We start from the raw sequence: 24,667 nt of genomic DNA, 5'->3' as shown, positions 1-24,667 counted from the left end.
CCCTGGGGGTCACACACACACGCACACACACACACACACACACGCACACACACACACTTGTCGGGCTGCTGTGGCGTGTTTGGAGCAGTGCCTCGTCAGATTAGGGCCATGCTGGCTGCGTTTGATGGCCAACCTGGACAGACAAGGCCTGCCAGGCACAAACTGCTCAGGCACATGATGTCAGGGCGGACACATACACACACACACACACACACACAGACACACAGACACACACACATACACAAAAATTATCCCGCGCCAGACCAAAGAGACAGATGACACCCAGCATGAAGCTAAAGCCAAATCTGTAAGCATCCGCTGCGATCCAGCTGGCTAGCCCTAGGGTACCTGTCTCTGCGAAGTGGAATCAGCGTCACCCCCGTGAGCTGTCAAATTAGCTCACAGGGCTGGAAATGCTGAAGAGATTTGGCCCCTCGTCGTGGTGGAGCAAAAAGAGGAGGGGGGGAACGAGGGGGGGGGGGGGGGGGGGGGTTTATAAAATGTTATTAATTCATCTTCCTGTTGGGAAAAAATGGTAAAACACACAACAACAACGGGAAAAACAAAACAGAGAGTGGTGTGAGGAGCAGGAGGAAAGGTGGACTTTTTTTTGTGTGGAGAGGTGTGTTTAGCAATGCAGACACACATAGACAAACAGAAACAGATAGAGACACACACACACTCTCTCTGTTCTAACACCAACAAACACACATGCACGCACATACATGCTGATACTAGCAGATGCAGCGAAAAAACGCTCATGCATGCACTTAACACACACACACACACACGCGCACACACACGCGCGCGTACACACCGCGTGCTCATTCACACGTATATGTACACACAGAGACTCACATACACAGTGCCAGGGGCAAGTTTTCAATTACTGCCAGTGCTAAGCAGTCACCTGGGAGAGATGTACCATGTTTGAGTGGAAAGGCATTTCCACTCAAGATTTTTTTCTCTCTTCTTGTCCCAGTTGTAAGACAGCTGTGGATGTCAGACACATGATGAAAAATGACATTAAACAAAACATTAAATGTGTCCTCGGTGAAATTTACATCACGGAAGATTATCATGAAAACTGAGATTTGTAACAACTGTTGCATGTGCAAAAACATTAACACATGACTGAAAGCCTTAAGAAACATTAAGTGAACTGAAAAGTGTAATTCATATTGACTATAACTAGTGCAGCAACATAAAGGGACACTTTTACAGACATGAATTAAACGTATCCAAGACTTTAACAGAATGCAGCCACATCATTGTGAAATGAGAAGAATGGTCAGTTTTATCTATTTATATTATTTTTGATGTAGTTTATGTAGGATGTATTTTGATGCAATTGATAAAATAGTATGGATTACCTGCTTAAAATTGTAATCAATACTGTCTTTAAGTGGATTAGTCAATTTCAGTGATGTAAAGTGAATAATTTCAATCACTTTTGGATAGATTGCCTTCCCCCAAAATCAATACCATATAAAGATCAACAGACATTTTTCTTTCATTTCACCCCATTATAATCCACAACCATTATGTTCAAGGAGAGAATGGTGTTGGTGTTGATAATCTCAAGGAAAATGTATCTTTCCCTTCAAAGATATTTCTCAGAGATCCATCAAGTAATCAGTTATTTTTTCAACATACATGATTTGCAGAAAGTGATTTGTAGAAAGAGCTGTAAACGGTGAAGTGTGAAAGCACACAGGTAGAGAGGAGTGAAGTGTCTGACGCCTGACTGCTTGACCTGAACTGATGCCACAGTGGCGTTACAACTTGTTCTTACCTGAGAAACTGAGTGTTTACTGTAAATGTGTGGGATTAAACCCCAGCCAAAAATCCCTGCTTCCATCCTTGTTTCACATCGCAGTGTCTGCAAAACTAAGCGAGAGGACGGTCCGCTTGCTCTTTCAAATAAATAAATAAAAGATGGCTGCCTACTTTTAGCCAGGGTGAAGTCCTTCTGGGCCAAATGTGTCTGTGCCATGCTGGCACGCTAATAGCCACAGCGGGTTCTCTTTGGGCGAGGCGACATCCACAACAAGAGAGAGAGAGAGAGGGGACGCAAAGACTGCCAACAACAACACTGTTCCCCAGTGTGTGTGACAACATGATGACCCCTTTGGAGAGCCCGTCCTGCCCTGAGACAGCCGTGTGTGTGTGTGTGTGTGAGGGTGTAAGATGGAACCTGACAGGAGTTTAGCGCTGATGACCACCACGGCGAGAGATGGCAACACTCCTCCTTCAGGGAGATGCTGTCGCTCTTCTGTGTGTGTTTGTATATATGTGGGTGTGTGTCCTTGCTTGCTGAGCTTCTGCTCTCTCACAGGCCTTCTCCCTTGAAATGTGTTGAAAATAACACACTTGAGTATGAGTTCATGTTTGTGCCCAGAGTATTTCAGAATTATGGTTTTGCTCCAATGAAACATCTATTGAGCTCGTTAATATCCTAAATAAATCCAATCTAATCATAAACTGAATGCAGTCCTTATTACTGTTGGTCCTTCATGTAATTAAATGTAAGATACAACTTTGACTTCAGCATATTTACTCTACTTAAGCTCCACTAAAATCACTGTGGAACTGCCCTTGCTAACTTTAAACATCGATAACTCTGTCCAGATTGTAACTGGGATCAAGAGAATTGCGTTAAATGAAACAAAACAATGTTCATTTTCTGGGGGAACTGAAGGCAGCTGTTAAATGTCATTGTCAGTGCACAGTAACTAGTAGGCAAGCCAGACTGAAAGACAGAGATGCTACAGTTTCTCCTCTTTCTTCAGCCCTTTTCCAGCTGAGTCTCCACCCACTCCCCCTTCCCTTCGCCCCCTTCTTATTCCTTCTGTAGGTAAGCAGGGCTAAACAGAAAAACATGAAAAAACACACCAGGAGGGCACACACTTGTGGATTCCCATACAAACCATGTAACAGTGGAGCAAACGTAGACATCTACCTTGTCTTTTTGTTCGTCTGTCATGATGTTCGTCAACATTTACATATCTGTCTCTGCTGTGAACAGACTGTAAAATGGACAGATTTAACGACTTTTTAAGGTCTAAACAGGCATAAAGAAAGACTGGAAGCATCAACAGAGAGTTAGCTGCATCCTGCAAGTGTAGCCTGAGTGTAGCCTATCTATCCTGCTGTGGTGTTGGTGGTGGGTGGTGGTGAACCCCTCAGGACAAATAACAGGGCACGACCTCTGTGCCATAACCTACATACACATATAAAGGGATACTGATATGGTAGCCCCTGATATGGTGTGTGTGTGTGTGTGTGTGTGTGTGTGGACTCGTGTAGTCTCTCGGAGATATACAGCAGGGAGTGGCATTTCTAGTCCACCCCTCCTCACAAAGTAACAGTCCAGGGTCAAACAGTAAACACAGTTTGCAAATACTTTATATTGTTCATTTTAGCCAGTTCTTAGTGTTAGTTTTAACCTTCATGGAGTACCAGATGGGTGGAGTTTTTCCACATAGGGCAATACCTTGAGTACCAGAATGTTAAGGCAATCACAAGAAAGTATTTGAAGTCAATTTTGTATATTGTTCTAATATTGACAATAGATACTCGTGCTGATACGGTAAACCCCACCCATGTGGCACTCAAAGGAGGTTAAAACTAACACAAAGATTCATTTGCACATACTTTTTGAACCAGGCCACTGAACCAGATCAGGAGGCTTTCACTTTTAAACTCTTATCACACTAACATCTTCTCTTCTCTTCTCTTCTCTTCTCTTCTCTTCTCTTCTCTTCTCTTCTCTTCTCTTCTCTTCTCTTCTCTTCTCTTCTCTTCTCTCCTCTCCTCTGATGTTTGTCCCTGGAGGTGCTCTCTTAATGTGTTTGACTAAACTTCAGCCAGTCTTGACAGTGACGGTGCCCCATAGGAACACTGTTGAGAGGAAACCAATATGATTGTAATGGAGGGTTTGCGGGCAGGGTCTATCACACTGTGTCACACACACACACACACACACACACACACACACACACACACACAAAAGCACAAAAGCCAAGCGCCGGGGTGTGCGGCACTTCTGGCTACGGGGATAAAAACTGAATATAAGCTACTCAACTGTTCTATAGATTTCCAAAGCGATGCTGTAGATGCTGCTGTCGTCTTGTGTCACACTCACCAGTGAAGCATCAAAGACTGGGAGGTATTTGGAGAGACGTAGATTCATAATCACATCAGCTGAAAGGTGACACTCTATATTTGAAAGCATGCAAATGAATTCCATCATGCTCATTTATTTTTATTCCATCTACTCCTCTGATGATCAATGCCTCTCATTTGACTAAAGCACCCGAGTCACACAAGACATTGGCTTAGTTCACACAAATCTGCAACAGACGTGGAACCAATTTGCATTATTCACATTGTAACTGACATGAAACCCCGTGAGTACAAAATGTTCCCTGACCCCGCCAGTTTTCTTTTAATCACTTTTTCAAAAAATTTCCATTGCAAAGTACTCGTCTTTCTCCCAGAACAAGGATGATCAGAAGAAAGATCTCACATACAGAACACCTGCCTTGATAATAATCCATATCATTGGCAGTGCAATGGCAGAACAGTCTGTGAAATGGCATTAAGACAAATAACACACCATATTAACACCATGGCGGCACTTGGTGTGTGTGTGTGTGCGTGAGCAACTTTTCATTGGCTTGTATCTGTGCATCTGTGTGTATGTTAGCTGTGTGTGTGTGTGTGTGCTGTGCGGTGCCATCACATGCTGCTGTCCCTGAGGTTAGCGGATGAATGAAAGCTGTAGAGAGCAGCATGACAGCTGTGAAAGTCACAAGGGGAGTCCGCCAGCGCTGTAAAGAAGGCAAAGTTTCCCTCCCTCCGGGTACGGCCTGAGTGTGTGTGTGTGTGTGTATGTGTGTGTATACATATGGGTATATGTCTGGGAGCAAATACAATAAAGATTGTGTATGTTTATGTGCGTGTCTGACTGTTTATGGGTGATAAAATCCAAAAAAAGGAGAATTAGATTGTATATGTGTATGCATGTGTGTGTGTGTGTGTGTGTGTGTGTGTGTGCTGCTGATCCCAGAGCTAACTGCCACACACTGGGCTCTATTGTGGAGTGTATCAGCACCCCATCAGCGCTCCACACCCTCTTACCCCCTTACCCCTCCCTCCCTCCCTCCATCCCATCAACAGCATCATTCATTCATTCCTACCACCTTCACCCCCAAGGCAGTGGCAGGCTGTGTGTGTGTGGTTGTGTGTGTGTGTGTGTGTGTGAGTGTGTGTGTGTGTGAGTGTGTTTGTATCCTCGGGATTGCACTTCAAAGACCGGCGGTTTTAGGTTGGGTCAAAGTTGGTGGAACGCGGATGCATCTCTGAGATGGAGAGATAGTTCACTGAGTGTGTGTGTGTGTGTGTGTAAACCGACAAACAGAGACTTATCAGCAGTGGAGGCTCGTCAACAGGCAGAAGACACACAGATGACTTTGTGTTTTCGTCTCTTGCGTCGTACCTCGGGCCCAAATGTCGATTTCACGCCGCCCTCGGTTGTGTGTGTTTTTCAAAGAGGGCAATGATCAGCTGTGTGTCATGTGCTGTTAAATTTAGCCTGAATAAGGGCTTGCTGTCTCAACTCCCCTCCAAACACTGCTACCCTTACACTCACACACACACACGTACACACACACACACACACACAACTCAGTGACTCTCCCTAGGGGTCAATCATTTAAGATCTTTTCCTTTTTTTTCATAGGGCATACCTTCTCTTTATGTCACACATTCATTCAATCAGTAATATTAATCCATCCCACTATCAGTTCATTGAATCAGCCAGTCATTGATTATCTTCTTAGCACTTGGAACGGATGGTGTGACTCGAGGCCCTCGGCCCTATAAAGGCCCACCGGCCATTCTACTGTACAGAGAGGCCGTAATTCATTTCATGGGACACACAGCCAGTGAAAATGAATGTGGCCCTCAACAGCGCACTCTGTGCAATTTGGTGAATTAGCTTGCCTTCAACCTTTGAGCGATCTGTTTGCCTTCCGCTTATTCATGGCTGTCACTGTAAAACACACACACACACACACACACACACACACACCAGCATGCTGCGAAACCTAGGGCTGCCCTTAAGCTGTTGAATTTCGACAGACGCTAACCATTCACAACCTAAATGAGTGTTTCTTAAATTAGAGGGTCTAGAATGGTTTTTGGTGGGATTCCACATGACTGTCTGTCTCAGGACGTGACAACATTTCTCATTTCATTTTTTCCTGGAATGCAGCCTTATTGATTTCATTCTGGATTATTATAACCGAAATTGACTTTGACAGACAGGAAAACCAGGTGTTTCAGAGCTTCAGTATATAAGATAAGAATGTGAAGGAAATCACCCAAATTTGGTGACAGTCAGGTTTGTGGTGGATGCCCACATGACAAAAGTACAAAATGTGTGTTAGAAAAAGATTTGCTTTAAAATGAAACCAAATGTATACAGTTTGATCTAGAAATAATAAGAGATCTCTGCATTATTGGATAGAAATTGTTAACCTTTTTATTGGGCTGCTAAAATGCTCTTGGTCTTGAAGTGTGAACTGGTTTTACTGGTGTCATCCAGGCAAGCAAGGACTATGGTTTCCTCTTGGGCTGAATGCTCTGAGCCTGCCAGTCTGATATCCACTGAACACACTCCTAAACTATCCAAAGGACAGTAGGCCTATTTCTTGAGAGTTTAATCGACTTTGTCAACACTTTCTTACTATTATTCACACACAGCGCTATCCTCTTCATGATTATCTAACAGCCGCAGTCAAATTTACAATTACTATTTATTAACTATTTACAAAGATTATTTTATGGGACAAATATGGTCTAGTAGAGTGTTAGTGGTATTCTTTATTGATTCTGCAATGGGATTTTCCCAAATCAGTGAAACACCACAAGTGATAAAATACATATAAACAAAGCACACTCAGGACTAAGGATGGATCAGATACAACTCCTTTATGTTCACTGCAAAGCTTCATAGCAACAGGAACAAACCAACTGATCGCCCTTTTGACAGCAGGCATGTTTTACAGTTTTACTTTCTTGCTAAACCACAAAGTCAAAAATCACTATATCTTCGAAAACCGATGATTGGAATATAATTTCTTTGTTCATCTCTGTTTCAGACTAGGTTTAGGCATGAGGCCTCCAGTGAGGTAAATGTTATCATGAAGCTTAGGTTTATGATCATGTTTTTGGTGAAAAGGTCTGGCTCTGTAGAATGCTGATTCCATGTCAGTCAGTGAGTTTTCACTTTCAACTGCAATTTACAGATCTTTGTGCATCAGGGTGAGTTCCTCTGTTACTCACTGCTTACTGAAAGTTGATTATAAATTAAAACAAATAAACAAATTCTATGGTTTATAAGGATAGAAATGGTTCAGTAAGGGGAGTTCACCAAAGGGGTGAGGATTCAGGAGCCCAGCTGGCTCAGTGCTGCCCCCCCCCCTCCCCTTCCTCCTCCTCCTCCTCCACCTCACCCCCTCACATCTCACCCATCCTTCCTCCATTCTCCATCTCACAACCTTTCCTTACCCCCTCTATCCTCTCCTCTGCACCCCCCCTCCTCGTCATCATGGGCCAGCCCAGTTTTGCAGTGGAACGTCGTGTGTGTATTTGTGTGTGTGTGTGTTTGTGTGAGTGAGATAAAGAGGGGTGGGGGGAGAAACTGAGCAGCGATCGGAGCAAACAGTTGGTCAGGGGAGCGATGCGGGCGTGTGTGTGTGTGTGTGTGTGTGTGTGTTCGAGGGTGGAGAGGTGGGGGGTTCTCTCTGCCAGACTGCAGCTTCATGCCCTTAGTCCAGTGTAAAGCCAGTCAGCGGTGAAGCCACCCTACCTACCCAACGCACACACACACACACACACACAGACACACACACACACACACACACACATTGAACAGCCAGGCAGGAGTACAAGGTGTGTTTCTAGTTCATAATCATGTCCTGTCAAGGTTAATTCATTAAGCTACTGTTGACTGGCTCTGCTTGTGTCCCGTCCCTGCTGGAGCACAGCCAGGATCACTGCACTGCACTCCGGCTCATACTGCACTGTACTGCACTGTACTGCACTCTACTGTACTCTACTGTACTCTACTGTACTGCTGTTATGCTATCTATTCTACCATTTCACATTTCTATCACTGTAACATTTCTAACAGGCTATCTGTTCTATCATTTTATCCATTCAATCTACGATGAATGTAAATATTCGGCACACTTAACTCTTCAAGAAGCACACTGATGAGGTGACTCCAGGTAAAAGCCATTATTCCTTATTGATTTCCCCCATTATATCTGTTCCAATCACAAAGGAGGAGATGCAGATAAAGAGAAGCAGAAGAGTTAGAGAGGGATTTTGACGCTTTGAGACAATTGAGATGTGGATTGTGCAAAAGGGGCTGCGGCTCAATATCAGGAAGATGTCCCTAATACTTTGTACATTCAGTCTCTTGTACGTGTTCTTTATGGGCTAAAATGATAAACAATCACTCTATTCATTCTTTAAAAAATGTAAAAAAAAAAGTACAGTTGGCAGTGGAAGACAGAAAAGCTATGTTTCTGATAAGTTTCATTGCATTTCTGTTTTATTAGATAGCAGACAGTTGCCCAACCTTGCAATTTTTTTAATTCTATATTTTTTGCTTTTGAATGTATTTCTTATTCTCCACACACATAATCTTTCAGTTCACGTAACAAATGGGGAAAGCAGCATGTTCCTCAAAGAGTCTTATGAGAGAATTAATGGGAGATAAACAGCGGTTAGGAATGTCTGTTCACTCACATTGCAGCATAGATAGACAATTGTATTTCTGTTGGAGGTGAAAACTTTGAAGAGAAATAATAGATCTTACTGCTTGAGCTTTGAAATGGAAATGCTGAGGGGCAGAAGTGAAGAGTAGCCAACATGGTTTAGAGAAATACTACAGAATATTCCTATTCCTGGTCTTGGATTAATCCGTGCCAGAGGGAAACCGCTGGTGCTCGTTTCTCAGACGGAGAGTTTACGCTCAAATTACTGGAATTTAAGTGCTGCTTTAAATGGGCTGCAGATGGACCTTCATCTTTGGAATAAAATGATGAGTTTTTTTTAAAGGTGAAAGTGTTCTGCCAGGTTGTTTCTATGGTATTCTTCTGTGTCCTCATTACAAACAGCAACTTCAGCCACACAGCAGCATTAAAGTGAGGGGGTCAGTAAGGTAACAACTCACGCTCAAAGTTAATGATATCAAACCCTGTTTATGTTCTCTTAAATCTGTTTTTTTTTAATCATTAGGGAAGTGGGCCGAGTTACGGAGAGAAACCGCTCTGGCAGCGCAGCAGATAATTTCACTCCAGGTTTAAATAAATTAGTCACCTCAAATTAAAACCCAAGTATTATAATAAAAAAAGACGAGGACTAAAAAAAAAAAAGAATTAACAATTCACTGCCCCGGTGACGTATGCAGATGAGTTGGGGAAATATGCAAATGAGGAGACTGTTGCTGGTTTTTTTTTTTCCCATGGAGGTCAAATTACAGGAAATGGCTGAGGGCAGCGACCCCCTAGTGCTCTCTGCTCTCTGCCCACCCAGGAACCCCCCCCCCACCCCCCACCCTATCCTCTATGCTTATTTCAAATGCCATCCTCCCTGCGCAGCACTCTTCTCTTTTTTTTTTTTTTTTTTAAAGTACACCCCCCCCCCCCCTTGTCACAGGGTTTCAGCTGCAATTACTTTTAGTATCACTTCTCAGTGAGAAGTCGACTCCCCTGGAGGCTTCCTATCAGAACCTATTACAGCAGGGGGGCAGGCTGAAGTTAAGTGGCATGACCTGTGGGTTGGATGGAGCAGGAGGGGGGGGGGGGGCTAAATGTATGGCTAATTTGTGGAGCATTTGAATAAAGGGATGGGGATTGGTGACGGGGCCACACGATGTGACGGCATGGCAAGTGAGGAGTCCTTGAATCAACTGAGGCTAAGTGTAAGATGGCTTAATTATTCTAATAGGACGGTTAAAATGGTTAAATTGTGTGTGTGTGCAGCTCTTCCCATAGTGACTAAGAAAAGGAATCTGTATTTTTCTACTACTTCCAGCATACTTCTGCTTACAGGCCCATGTTGTGAACTCATTCAGCTGAGTGGGTTTACTGTCTTCTCCGCTTCTTGCCTCCCTCACCCTTATTTTACCTCTTGCCCCCGAGCCAAAACCATAACCCCATAAATGGGTGCATGACCACACACACACACACAAGCACAGGCGCACATACACACGTCCACATGGGAAATGCGAAGGACCTGCGTGCAGCTGAGGTAGATCAGCAGCAGGGGTGAGGAGCGATCGAGGCGGCTAATTCAAGAACAGTCTGTCATCTGCGTGCGTGTGTGTGTGTGTGTGTGTGTGTGTGAGAGAGAGAGAAACAGAGAGAGAGAGAAACACTTAAAGTGCAATCTTGTGCAATCTCATTGCCCCGGGTCACACATATGTACTTTAGCACCTATGTGCCGAATCAGCCGCCCATCTCTCTGATAGATGAGGTGAGTGGTTGCGTTTCGTAAAACTCCGGTCGCGCCGCACACCTGGGGTCCTTGTGCAATCCACAGTGAGGCTCGCACCTGACAGAGAGAGAGAGAGAGAGACAAAGAGAAGATAAAAAGAACTAATGAACTTATGTTGGCACAAATACACATGTGGCAAACACAGGATGTGATGTAAAAATCCTTTGTGCCATAATCCAAGGTGAGCATTCATACAGAAGCCCAGTTACAGGCTAGAGGGACGGCTGGTCCTGCTGGCTCAGCAGTTCAGAAACCAAACTGTATCAGCAAAACAATTAAATACATTTCTATAGTTTCATATATCTTAGATTTTCATATTTTGGAGCCAAGTTGATATCCTTTCCTTTCAGCAGGAGCAATCATACCAAAACCAAACAATATATAGCTACAAACAAAGCTATATGTTACTGTATATACTGTCTTCCCTGAAGCTTGCTACAACAGAAGTTGTATTATTTCCAATGCCAGTCATCCAGAAGCTGCCTTGAGACAGTACACAGTGATACTCTAACTTTTCAACAATAACACCGGAAGGACAACACAGCCAAAAACACACATGCATGTGTGTATGCGTGCAAGCACACACTTACATATGCGCACATACATGCACACACCTCGGAACTGTAACCTATGATCAAAATCTCGCACAAACTTCTCTGCCCCTCCAGAGGAACAGAACGATAAAGAACAAGGAGAAAAGAGAGGTGAAGCAAAATCTCTCTCCTTCAACTTGCCTTTGAGCACTGCACGTCTGAAGAAATGACTGGAAGAATGTGCAGAAGAAGAAAACACATCCCCCCCCCCCCCCCCCCTTGTGCCTTTCAACGCTACATCCTTGCCAATGCACTCATGTAATTGCAATAGACAATCAGATGCCATCTTTATAGGCGCATGGTACATCTGTCACAGCGTGTAAGGCGGCGATAAGGCCTGTCAGAAGGGCTTACGACACGCTAACGCTCCGCTCACCGCCACGCAGCGTTGATTGTTTCACCGCATCCGTCAGCGAGGGACGGCGAGCGCTGTTTTTACCAGATGTCTCTACCGATGCGCCGCTGCCTCTCCCTGATCCTGTTAACAAGACTTAATGAAGGGCGGTGGTGGTTGGGTGCCTGTGTTTGTTGTTGGGTGGATGGGTGCAGGGGGTTGTCCATCTAATGTAGTAACTAAAACTGACAAAGGTGTCAGGCGATGATGATGAGGTGACATGGGTAAAACCTAAACACTTGACTCTTGTCTCGTCACAAAGCTAAGATGGTGGCACCTGCTACTTCTTGAAATGAAACCCTGCAGCTTTTGGCTTACAATGGGACAGTGATTGCACTGCTTCGATGCTTTTATGTCCTAATCATATCATGGTCCCAATGAGTCTAGGATGTTATGGAGTTTGTCAATTGCACCTCCATATTTGGGCATTTTGCATCATCCATAAAGCATAAAAAGGTTCTAAGCTCCATAATCTAACACTAAAGTCTCATAAGGTTTAACCTGCAACACTATTCACTAGTTTCTTAAAGAGCAAGACTGCCGAGGTGTCATATTCTCCAACAAATCCTGAGGGCTGATCTTCTCACCTTTCTTGCCCTCTGCCCTCCCACCCTCAGCTGCAAAGAAGAGAGAGAGAGAGAGAGAGAGAGATAGAGAGAGAGAGAGAGAGAGAAAGAGGTGACAGCTAATCACAAGTCACTGCCCCGGCTCCATGGTGAGAGATGGAGTCATCAGTGGATCCTGACGATAAACCCACCTTATTGACCCTTGACCCCTCCCTCACCAGGCGGCGGGGTAAATTGCGCCTTCATTTGGCCCTCGGGGGTTTAGGGCCACAGTCGGTGGAGCGGGGGGTCTTGAGTGGTCTGGATCCAGGCCCGTGGTGGACGGCCTCCCCCGTGGAGCGTGGCTCCTCTCCACTTCAGAAGTCGGCGAGAGGGTCGCCTCTAATTGGTGTTTCTGTTCTGGGTTACTTGCTGTGGCCTCATCCCTGCGTCTGGCTTTCACTGCACTGCGGTTTGATCATGGAGGAACCTGACTGTGAGACCTCATGACCCTAAAATTTTGAGAGTCTAGCAACAGCCAGCGAGCTACACATGAAAAGAGTAGTTTCAAATGACTGATATCATCATTAGTGTATTCTAGAGTTTGTGGAATATTTTTAAGAGCTTTGAAGACTATTGTGCTACAACAGAGACTTTTAAATGCTCACAATATTGAATCAATGCCACAGTAACATCCCTGTCTCATTCAATGGACTCTTTTTCCACAATAGGAGTAAGCTAAAATCCACCCTGAAATGAATTTACACATGCTGTGCTTACAACCTTAGATAATTCAATCAGTTTTTGTGAATGTGAACTCTCTCCCAAGGCTAGCAGAGACAGTGCAGTACTGAGAAATGTCACAAAGCCTCACCATACCAGACTCACCATATGACTTTTACACTAAACTGTAGCAATAATTCTGAAACAGAAAATGCACCACCATTTCTGCCAAGCCATTTGAGTCATTTTGTTTTACAAAATCCTGTCAATGGTCATCCAGATCTATTGTGTTTCCTTTAAAGTGGAATGTGTTTGTAGTATTTTATTTTGCATGTATAATTTTTTGCTTTGGTTTTATCGCTGTACATATAAACTAAAATGGCGCAGCTCCATGGTCTGTGGCTTTCTTGTTTAAAAATAAATAAATTAAATGCTTGCAAAAAATGTGCTCAATTCTGTTTTGCCTAAACATGTACTGTAAGGCAGCCATAACAATAAAGGCATTTTAGGCTTTTGCATAAACTCTAAAAGGATCGTGACATCATCACAAATAACAGAATTTTGAATGGATTTTGCAGGCCAGGCTTGATCATTTAAACCACACAAATAAGCACAACTGTCTGATGCTACGCTTCTCTTTGAATCAGCGTTCCAACAAAACGTCAACATCGAGCGGACAAGGGCTTCTTTAATGGTAGACCACACCATTAGCTCCCATATCTAGTCACAAGGCCGCTCAAATGACTGCAAGCTGTTTTTCCCTTCACAACTTAACACTTACCACAAACACACAGCACATTGTCTTCAAGGCATTTATTAAACAGTAGCTTGGACTTTTCGCCGTTTTATCTCAAAACAAATTCTTGGAGAATTCGAAAAGGATGCAATAAATAATTTCAGAGGAGGAGGAGAGAAGTCAGAGGTCATGACACATCGGTGATCTGCGTTTCCCTTTGATTTATTGGCACAGGATGACGCTCATGGTGACATCAGATAACAAAACCACTGCAGCTTCAAGCAACAGGCCTGACAAGATAGACAAAGCCTGTTGGGAGGGAAGAAAGTGAAAACATGGTTGAAATGAAAGCAACATATGAGGTCAGTAAGAGTGTAACTGTCAGCAAAGATTGATGCAAAGACAAAAACATCCAGTATCGAAGATATGAATCATCCATAGTCCTACACTACAACCTACAGTTCAATAATTCTCTATTGAAAGGAGGTTTTAGTCTAGAGCAAAGTTTAGTCTGTCTGTAGAGCTGGGTCAAAGAGTTCAAAGTTTCTTTTGATTTTCAGGCAAATCAGAAATTTTGCCAACAGTTATGAGCAATTGCATTGTTTCATGATATTGTTGTTTCCCCTTTTCTCCACACATGACCATTGCATTAAAAAGTTGTCCATTTATCATTACCGCCACAATGTTAAGTCACAGGCAAAGCCAGTCAGACTCTGCCACCACTCTGAGCGATTCTGAGACACTTTGCCACAATCGGCTTCAACATCCAACGATTTCCCCTGTTAATGGTGCTAATGGCAAACGTACAGTCAGCAGCAGAAAGGCCTTCTGAGGCACGGATCATCGTTCACATGTTGTGTCACAAAAGGATCCCCCGGCCTCTGGGTGCTCTCTTTTTCTCTCGGTGCCCTCTCCCTCCCTCCCTCCCTCTCTCTCCAGCAGCCCTGTGGGAACGTAGGGGTTGAAATGACACACAGTGGCTGCCTGTCGCCCAGGGGCCTGGGTTCTGGCCCTGGCTGGCTGGATCTGTGTGGCAGCTGGTGAGCCCGCTGCCCTCTCTCTGGCCTGCAGCATCAACAGTGGCGGCGGCGGTGGTGGGCCCGATCGGAGCCTCACTCTGATCTCTGACTCTGGGGCTGACGCTCAACTGCTCGCTGCTGCCCACACGGCTGGTGGCGAGGAAGTGGGAGAGAGAGCGGGGACGTGATCAGGAACACACACGGACACAGGGGAACTCAAGTGTCCCGCTGGAAATGATTGGGACTCGCAGTGTCAAAAACACCTAAAATACAAAACAAAAAAAAAGAACCACAACCTCTGATGAGAGACGAGAGAGACCGACTAGATTCATGAAGGCAGGGAGTTGGCAGTGGTGGCAGAGTGATGTGGGCTGAACAGTGACTGTGGTCATTATGGGGTTATTGCGTTGAACCAGCAACCAGATTGGACAAACTGCGCTTGTGAGAAAATGTAACTTGAGAAAATGCATCGATATGGCATCAGGGGGTTTCTTTTCCTAGGGACATAATGTACTGTCAAACAAATAACTCCTTAACGAGGCTTGTTCATACTTTTAATACTAGTCATTCCACGTTCAAGGCTCAGATAAAGAAAAAAGAGAATCGCTGACAGGTATATGTAAACCTGCTACCATTTATAAATAGACAACCCTTTTCCTCAAGCTAGCAGCACTTGCCTATAGCTTCACCGCTACCCGTACAGCCTCGCCAACCGTTAAAAAACAACAAATGTACACTTCCACAAGTCCCACAAACTCCCAACACAAAACAGAAAGACTTAACACCAATGCAACTGTCGGACATCATTGCTCCCCAGTTTGGTGTATGGGGGGCAGACACCAAAAATCTTGTAGATAGTGTTAGAGTAATTGGGTGGTTGAGGGGGTAAAAAGACAGTTGACCCCTCCCACTTCTCACTTTCACTCCCAACCCTTTGTAAAGTCAGCAGCCAATAGCATTGCCCCTTGCCCAGGGAAGACATGAGCAAATTCATAATTAAAACATTTCAAATATTTGAAAAAAAAAAAAAAACACATGCGGTGAGCTACATTTTGCTTATCACGCTTCCACTTAAATGACTTATTTTGGTACCTGGTACTGTAAGTAAAACTGCTAGGCGGCCATCGTACACAAGTTCTTGTTCTCCATTGACCTGTCTGGTTAAATAAAAGGTTTAAAGTCAAATAAATCAGGTGTAGCCCAAGTCCTTCAAATATTTGAAATAATTTTCAGGAGTGTGACCAGGATAACACAAAAAGGCAGGAAATACCGGGCGAAAAGCGGGGAAAACAGAAGTGAATATGTCCAAAAACCATGAAGACGATCTGACACATTCCTGGATTTTAGGAATTAATTTTTGCCCAGGTCTGGCCCAGAAGACAGGAGAGCTTGCGGTGAGTTGGGTCAGGTTGGGTCGGGTCATGTCTCAGTGGTGTCCGCTGGTGTAAACTCTGTTTCTGAGGACCACCACGGGGGGCAGGTGGTGCCGGACGCCGGGGTAGTGCTGGACGTGGTCGAACCACCGCGTCACATTGACGTACCTCTCCTTCTCCTGGACGGCCAAGTCCACCTGGGCAAGAGAGGGAAGGAGAGAGGTTCAGCCCACTGTCAGGAAAAGCATTAAGCACTCCACCTGAAAGATGGTGACGTTGACATTGGCAAATCCATTTTATATTATGCTGAAGGTGGGCCATGTTTGAATATTTTATCCAATGAAACAATGTCCTGTCCAATGTTTCCCATTTATTGTTGATGCCTTTTAGGTCCTTTAATGTTCTAGAAAGATTACCTATGTTTCCATCTAACTGTCAAGAAAGGCTACCTGAAAGTAAAAAAACCCACATCCCTAGAATTTCTTAGCATTAAGTAAGAAATGTTGTTGTAATGCACCAACTACTGGCCAAACAAGCATTATATACATGGGAGTGATAGCAGGTATGACATTACTGGCAGGTCAAAGATATTTCAGAGCATCCAAAGCAACTTTGGAAATGTTGTGCAATGACATTGAAAAATTTGGTGGGCTGAGCATGCCAAGCCTGCGTCAATATTTATTTGACAAATGTCAACGCTATTCATCACAATTTCTTTAGCAACTACAACAACAAAAAAAAAATCTGTAAAACATTTTTGGCAAATTTTCATCAATTTTTTCCCTATCTATACAGCTATTCTGATTTGCAAAAAATAAATACATAAAAATAAAAAAATAAATACTTTCTTTGGAAACCCAGCTATTGTTACTGCTGTGTCCTTTCAGTTGCTTGAGAGGAACCAGATTGTGTTAACAGTCCACTGCTTTGACAAATCATGGTAGAATGGAGGAGGTAAATATTAAGCTTTCAAACTGACCAGGATGTGAATTGGAAATTTGCGAGACAACACAAACCAAGATTGTCCCAAAGAAAATCCCAATGCAGGTACTAAGGCACTACATCCTTATCAGAGTGGTTCAGGAACCGGTTCTTGAGTATGTCCCACAGGACAGAAAGGAAAAAAAAAAAAAGATTTACTAGCACAATAAGAAAAAGTATCAGCAGGTCCTTGGTAACATTCTTATTACGGATGTGATTTTTTTATGATGTCATTAACTGAAATCTGGAAATCCCCCACACAGACAGAGATCCAGCCTGAAACCATTCTGTTGTCAGACGGGTTTAATGTTTGTGCAGTGTTGTTTTCCATAAATTGAACATCAGGACAGGCTGTGGTTAAGGGTTGGGCTAGCTGACCCCTTGTCCCTGGGGTTAAAAACCACACTGATAGCAAACCAAAGTGACTCCCATCTGCCTGGTGGCGGGTGGCAACCTTCCATCTCCGCCACAACCACTGACATCTCTCAACATGTGATCTCTCCCTCCATCACTCCCTCCCTCCCTCCGTCTCATTCCTTCCTTCCCCGTTTCTGAATTCACTTTTCTTTTCTTTTTTTTTTAGCCCAGAAGGCGTAACAAACTTCCTTGTCCCTGGTCTGGGGCTAAAGACATCACTATGTGCCACATCACTTTATTTCTTTAAGGAGGAGTGGGGATGTGTTTATAATTTGTGTGTTTATTGCTAAGTTGTTCTTGGTGCCCTTTGGCCATATGACTGGTCTAATTGTGTGTTCTGTGCTGTGACAAATTGGCTATTAAAGTTGTGGTTTGATTGAAGTGAGCGTGGATAAGGAGGGGAAAGGAGGATGGATGGATGGATGGATGGATGGATGGATGGGTGCAGTCCTTGGCAGATGATGGTGAGCACAGTGCTGAGACATCAACTAGATTTACCCCTAAGATGCCATCCCACACAATCTTTGAAAAAACAGGAGGAAAATCCCAAGTCATGGTTTTTCTCAATGGTTTTGTATAAGTCATTCAATTCTGAACATCGGCCTGGGATGCCAGTGTTTATTTTGAAGAAAGACGTCATCAGTTGTGCCCTAGCTGTGCTCCTAAATGAGTAACACTTTATTTGGATAGTCCAATGTTGATACTCAACTATCAGGTTAGATAGATTAAAAAAGTAGATGTTCAACAAAGTGTCACTTGCTTATTTGCTGGATCATTTGCTAACCCTAAGATTAACCCTAACCCAGACAATAAATATCTATCGTCTACTATTCACACTATTGAGTATCACGTGAAACTCAGTAGACTTTTTAGTGACACATTATAGTCACTTGTTTGTTGAGTATCATCATTGGAATATCCAAATAAAGTGTGATCATTCAAGCTAAGTAGGAGAGAGGGTGACTTACTATGAGTGGATGAATTCCATAGTACATGAGAGGATCGGCTAAGGTGAACTGGTTTCCAGACAGGTAGACCTTGTCTTGTAGGTAGAGGTTGAGGTCCTGTAACAAACAACATGGAAAACAAGGTTGATATATTCAGTACACAGTATCACACGTATCGCAAAAAAGAGGCACTTGAGCTGCTTAATGTCCTGCCATAATCACCATAACCAGCTATGCTAATAGGGTCATTATTTATGCTAATTCATGCATAATTTAGCAAATATATACATTTATATATAAATATACATATCTTGAAGCATAAAGGAGTTATAGTAGTTTGAAGAACACCAGTTCTTCCTCAATAATATGCAAATTTATGTAGCAAGGCGCTCTAAAACCTGATCAGATCGTCTGCTCTATGGGGGGGAACCAGTGGGGTAACTATGAAGTTTCTATCATGTAATGTTCTTGAGCTTTTATCAGAGACACGATGGGACATACAAAGGCTTGCACAACTTTGGTTATAGTGTTTGAGTGTGATACTGTCAAATCAACCAGATAATACTAATTGCTGTTTTTGATACTGTTGGGAAAATAGTCTAAGTAATTAAGTTGTTTTATACATATAAATGTATAGCAAAAAATCCTTATGAAGGAATCAATTATACCCAAGGTAGGGAAGAAAATAAAAGTCATGTGAATCCCTGGTGAATGCCCCCCTTTAACAGAGGTTGTGTTATCTTTGGTCCTAACATGCCTTATTTAGCATGTTAACATTGGGATGTGTTGTGACTTCACTGTACAGACTGTCTCTTTTACGTTTCTTTGAAAAACAAACGAGAAGTAAAGTGGATCTCCAGTTCTTCAATAGAAAACTTAATTTCATGTAATGCACTATTCAATTTTAACAAAAGTTGTCCCTCCAGACTGGCAGACCCAAAGGGGGCATGAGAGGGGGTTCGTTAACCTATATATCTGAGGGTGCGTGAGGTACACAAATCTGGATGCTAGCTTGCGTGTGTGTGTGCTGTGCTATGTGGATAGGAATAATATGTAACCTGAGGGGGTATGGCATCTCTCCCCATGACTGGCCACTTAGCACAGATGCCGTACAAAACGAGCTATTTGTTTACTCCTCTACCAAATGACTACAACACTCGCCTGCGAATCTAATGAAGCTGGCCTAAACTTGGGAAGCATGATGTGTGTTCTTCACTCCATATGTGTGTGTGTGTGTGTGTGTGTGCGGAGTCGTGTGTGGAAGTGCTGGTCCCAAGGGATGGGACCATCTTTAGCACTTGTACATTGTGCGAAGGGAACACTCCACACACACACAGAGCATCTTGGGGGCAAATGGAGTTATTGTGCGGCAAGAGTGGGTGATGCCAAACAAGGCATGAAGACTGCAGACTTCCTCCCCTTCCACAATCAGATCCTTGCCTTTCTTAGCCTACAGCCATGGAGCTGAAGCCCAGTCGAGCAGGAGAGGAGAGGCAGCTCCACCGCCTCCCCCACCCAGCACATGGAGCTCCAAACCTGGGTTCATCTCTACCTGCCCCCCCCCTCCTCCCCAACCCCAACACATGCACCCTAAACTTCAGTACATAGTGATAAGATAATGACAACAACGTTCATAGCAGAATGTAGAGAGAATACAGTTGTGTTAAAACACAGTTGTAGGCAAGAACTTTCAGAAGTCCAAATAAATACTAAAAAGTGTGGGAGAGGTCTATCAAGTTATTTGCTCTTTGTGGGAAGACAGAAATGAATGGATTGAAATGGTTGGTTCTACAAGAAATCTATTACAATTGCATGCCAGCAGCTATTGTGTGTCCCATTTCTCTCTGATGTACTCTTCTCTTCCACAGCTAATATTTGCCAACACCTTTATAAGTCTACTTTTTTCCTTTCAGAGGTACATAGATTAAAAAACCGCTAAGCTTGACATTGAAGAAGTAACTTATCCAATAAGACCCACTTGGCTAGCGCTCAGAACTCTTAAAATTTAAACCCTTGAATACCCTTCCAAGAAATCTCAAACTAATTCGACAACAAGTTTTGTTTTCTACTTTTCAAAATCATGCTGCATGGTCAAAGAGAGCGACTGAATATTTTTTTTTTTTTTGAAAATGATGACATAGGAGTTGGGTTAGGGTTATTCATTGCACCTATAATGCGGCACATGGTGTCTGTCAAAAAGTCAGTGCTCACAAGTGACTCGTACTGAATAGCCAAGCAAAGTAGCAAACACAATATGTTGGGGAAGTAACCCATTTGTAATTAGTCTCATTAGCTTATGATAGAGTGATAGACTTTAGCCAGCCTCCTGCCAACAGTGGGTTCAGGCCCAAAACGGCCTGTTTCTTGTGTGCCCTCACACGACATGAGTGACAATATGTTTACTTCAGTCCCAGCATGGAAAAACTCTGAATTTCTTATTTGGATCCTGGGGTGAAAAAGTTGAAGAACTCCTCCTGTTGACAGGTTTTATCCGTGGTTAAATTAATAGGAGATGACTGGTATGCTTGAAAGAGGAGCGTTAGGGACGCAGCTAAACCAGCAGGACAGGACAGGAGGCCACCGGGCAGCAGAGCTGTGCCGCTCAGGGCCACTTCCTTCTGTAAGTGGCACCATTAAAATATTTAAGAGGCCTGTCCAGATAACATGCTGCTGAACAGCATGACTCCTCAGCCATGCCACAACACTGTGTCATGCTGAGAGGTGCACACACACACACACACACACACACACTTCATGCTGACAGGACAGTGCCAAGAGGCGCCTAGCATCCAGCAGACCAGTGGCTGGCGATCCATTTCACACTGACTGGCGTCAGGCGCATTAAAGCGCTTTACTGTGTCGTGTGTGGCCATGTCACTGAAGGGCCATACATCAGTCTGTATTCCTGTCCCTTGTGCCTTAACGAGACAAACATACACACACACACACACACACACACAGTCAGTATGGCCTAGCTGGTGGATGGATGGAGGGAGTAAGAGAGAAAGAGAAAGATGCTTTGGCGCCTCTCAAAGGCAGGGGGTGATTTGGTAGTTCTGTGTGATGGCCCGGCCAAGTGTGGATCAGTCACTGGACTTTCTGGGATGCCGCCTGTCGGTCCATCTGTCTAACCACCCATCTTCATTTCACCCAACTATTCATTTACTGTATTCATTTACTTTGTGGAATATTAAATTGTAGAATAAGCAAAGAAATTATTCATTATCATCAGAATATTCTGGTATCCCTCTTCCGCTTGTTAAAATCTAACAAAAGAAGTACATTATGAGAATATTTTACCAAGTTTGGTGTTGATGTGGATTTATCTTTTATTATTCTCAGATTACAAGAAATTTATACCAATATCCTAAACTGGCCAAATATTTTACTCAGTAAGAAACATTAAAAGACCCCACTACGCTTAATATGGATGCTTTGTGAATTATGTAAAAAGATATCCATTATCATCAGAATACTGCATTAGCTTGAGAATGGTCTTGGTGAATTATTAAAAATTACCAAGACATCAAAGGCATTTTCTTATCATATTACCACACCAATCCATTTCAGTGAGAGTGGGTATTGATGTCCCCCTTGGCACTTAATTCTCTTTAGTGACTCTCCCAGGCATTGCTATACTGTGGCCCAGTGTCTTCATTCATTACAACTGGATGCTACTGTAAATAGGACTTTTAGAGGTATATCAAATCAATTCAAGATGTTACAACTATCTAATGAACTAAAGGCCATCACCAACTATTAACGAGGCAAGCTAAAGACTGGAGAGAAATCTTTCCTGGAGAATCAACTGCACCCAACACGGGGACACAACAGAGTTCAGAAGCATTAAGTCCATAAGGGAAAGATTTCCAAGGACTTAAATATCATCCTCTCCCTCTCTACCTTCAGAATGGTCTTGATGTCTTCCTTGGTACAGCCATCCAGTTTGGTGACTCTGTACTCCAGCCACTGCTGCACCACGGCCCTGTGCTCGGCTGAGTCGCCCAGCAGCTCCGCTCGCCTGGCCTCTTTCACCAGGTGACAGGCGATGGTCACCAACCCCACCAGAGGAGGACCATTATTACTCTGTAGGACAGGTACCTGGACAGGGAACGAGAGAGGGACGGTAGTGAGAGAGAGAGAGAGAGAGAGAGAGAGAGAGAGAGAGAGAGAGAAAATATGATTGGCAAGAGCATTTGGGATGTGGATTTCGTCTCGTTTCATTCACATTTAAACACTGCATCTGCTTTACCCGTCCTGTACAAGCATACTGCTCCAGTTGCAGGTGTTTGCCTTGGAGGGGGTGTGTCTCATGTCTACAGTAGTTGGCAACATTTCACTTGATAAATAAGACCAACTAAATGAAGATTAAGCATGTAGGTATCATTCAGGGGAGGCTGGTCAGTAGAGGATCCTCTCAGTTTTTTAACCCTTTCCTTGAAAAGTACGTTGTTTTGGCTTGAGTCCAGCAGACAAGAAGCCATAGATTTGTGGCCAAACCCTTTTCCCTGTCCTCAACTTTTCCAGTCACCAGCCTCCACAGATAATGCTAAAGGTGCAGTTCACACTATAGTGTAGAAACGTTACAATATGGATACAGACAGCAACGGCTCACTCCACCCTCTTCATTTACGTTGTGTGTGGACGGGCATGCGCAAAAAATATCCACACGCATGGCATGGAGCTATTCCCATTGTGCTGACTTGTGGAAATAAGATAGCTGGCAGCATATGCTCCTGCTAAGATATACAGTGAATATCAGGTAGGCAAGCCTAGCTGATGAATATGAGCCGCTGCCTATCAACAGATAACACAAGACAGACATGGCACAGCTACAACTGGCTAATACCTGCAACACACTGGACTGGGTGGCTAGCAGTAGTAAGCTAGCTATCGTGTGCTCATTAGAATAGCTCTCGCTAGCTTCCTTTCAAATCAAATTGCGGGTAAAAGCCAACAGTCAACGCCGCGACAATACGCGACCGTGTCACCTTTTTGTCCCCCTGAGTACTGTACTTGTTAGGCTTTTTCAGTCCCAAGTATTTCTCCAGCGATGATAGCTCCCTCAACGCCATTTTTGAGACTGTCAGATAGGCAGTGCAGCGTGCGTCTGACCTGATTGGCTTAAAGCTCTCTACTCCCGCCCACCGCAATTTTATGGACTCTACATTTAGCCAATGAAAACACAGCAGACCCAACTCATGTTTCTTCATTCTACCATTAGATTGCATCAGTGAATGAGATGTAATCCATAAATAAATAGATAAATAATATGCATTTTAACTTACAAAAATACTTGTACAGTTCATAACAGGACAACAGAACCTTATATTTAGTGCAAGGGGACAGTGCAGGACTTGTGCAGTCATTCAGTTTGCAATTTTACAACTGAAATTACATAATAATAATCATAGCTTATCATATTATTATCTTACACTTATGAATTTGTTCTTTTATTCACTTGTTTGATGGGCTAGAGCAGCACTTCTAAAAATGGGGACTAGGGACCACAAGGCATCTTGCTTGGACCCAGCAGGGGGCCTCCGATAAAGTGGAGAATAGTAATTTAATTGTTTGATTTAGGAGCAAGCTTAATGAAAGTTATGCCTGTATTGAGGAAAGAGGTATTCTATATATTGGAGATCACTTCCCAGCTGTTATCACAACACAACAATGTATCATTCTGTGCAAGGTAAAATATGAGTTTCAAATAAGTCTAAGTCAAATACATTTCTATTTGGAGGTCGTTGGTATAAAACATTGTGAATCTCTGAGCTACAGCCTATTTTATCAGTTCTAGACAATAGATTTATCACAATTTTTGATTTATCATGAGATGCTACATTTATTTTTGACCATAGAACACAATATTCAGATACAATGGAAATAAATCTGACTACAATAAAATGCATAATGAATAATATAGTCAGGAAGCTCCTATATTGATTTGTTATGGTTATGAATGCAGAAATCCACAGGTTCTGGTGGATTGGTGTGATTACTGTATGACCATAGGACTGTAAGAAAGCTCAGTTAATTCAGACGTTTTGGGGTTTTCTCCAGTTTGAATCCACTAAATCAACACACACACGCAAACACACACACTGCACCCCCGTATACAATATGCTGATACTGCATATGAGCATATCCCAGCATTCCCTAGGGGGGGGCTCAATCCTGTAATCCAAAACCCCCAGCAGCCTCAGCTGAACTGATCAAAAATGAGAGGTATGCAGACCTGCCAGTTCATAGTAACATGCCTGTTTTCACATAGCTTCTCTATAAGGATTTGTGGTTAAATGGAATCAAAATGACAGCGGAAGGTCTAGAGTTTCCATCTGAAGTCCTGCAGCAAAGTTTC

The 24,667-nt window shown here is 43.4% G+C and overlaps 1 protein-coding gene across 1 annotated transcript; it reads right to left on the bottom strand.

The window, feature by feature from the left end:
- Positions 1 to 13,773: 13,773 nt before the first annotated feature.
- eef1e1 (eukaryotic translation elongation factor 1 epsilon 1) lies at positions 13,774 to 23,388 on the bottom strand. The gene is made up of 4 exons (XM_071908871.2): positions 23,298 to 23,388; positions 22,210 to 22,407; positions 18,328 to 18,423; positions 13,774 to 16,158 (listed from the first exon to the last, which is right to left on the bottom strand). Exons 1-4 carry the CDS (start codon positions 23,379 to 23,381, stop codon positions 16,015 to 16,017), a joined length of 522 nt encoding a protein of 173 aa, XP_071764972.1. The 5' UTR covers positions 23,382 to 23,388; the 3' UTR covers positions 13,774 to 16,014.
- Positions 23,389 to 24,667: the final 1,279 nt, after the last annotated feature.

This window comes from Centroberyx gerrardi, chromosome 22 (assembly GCF_048128805.1).
Source record: "Centroberyx gerrardi isolate f3 chromosome 22, fCenGer3.hap1.cur.20231027, whole genome shotgun sequence".
Classification (NCBI taxonomy): domain Eukaryota; kingdom Metazoa; phylum Chordata; class Actinopteri; order Beryciformes; family Berycidae; genus Centroberyx; species Centroberyx gerrardi.
Note: the sequence above shows the minus strand (reverse complement) of the source record. Positions and strands in the feature narration are given on the sequence as shown.

What these genes read in the sequence shown, in the direction of transcription:
- eef1e1 (XM_071908871.2), bottom strand. Translation starts at nt 23,381, where the DNA reads ATGGCGTTGAGGGAGCTATCATCGCTGGAGAAATACTTGGGACTGAAA. An exon ending in ACATCAAGACCATTCTGAAG is followed by an intron (nt 18,424 to 22,209) that starts GTAGAGAGGGAG and finishes TGTTTGTTACAG; the next exon opens with GACCTCAACCTCTACCTACA. An exon ending in ATGGAATTCATCCACTCATA is followed by an intron (nt 16,159 to 18,327) that starts GTAAGTCACCCT and finishes TCTCTTGCCCAG; the next exon opens with GTGGACTTGGCCGTCCAGGA.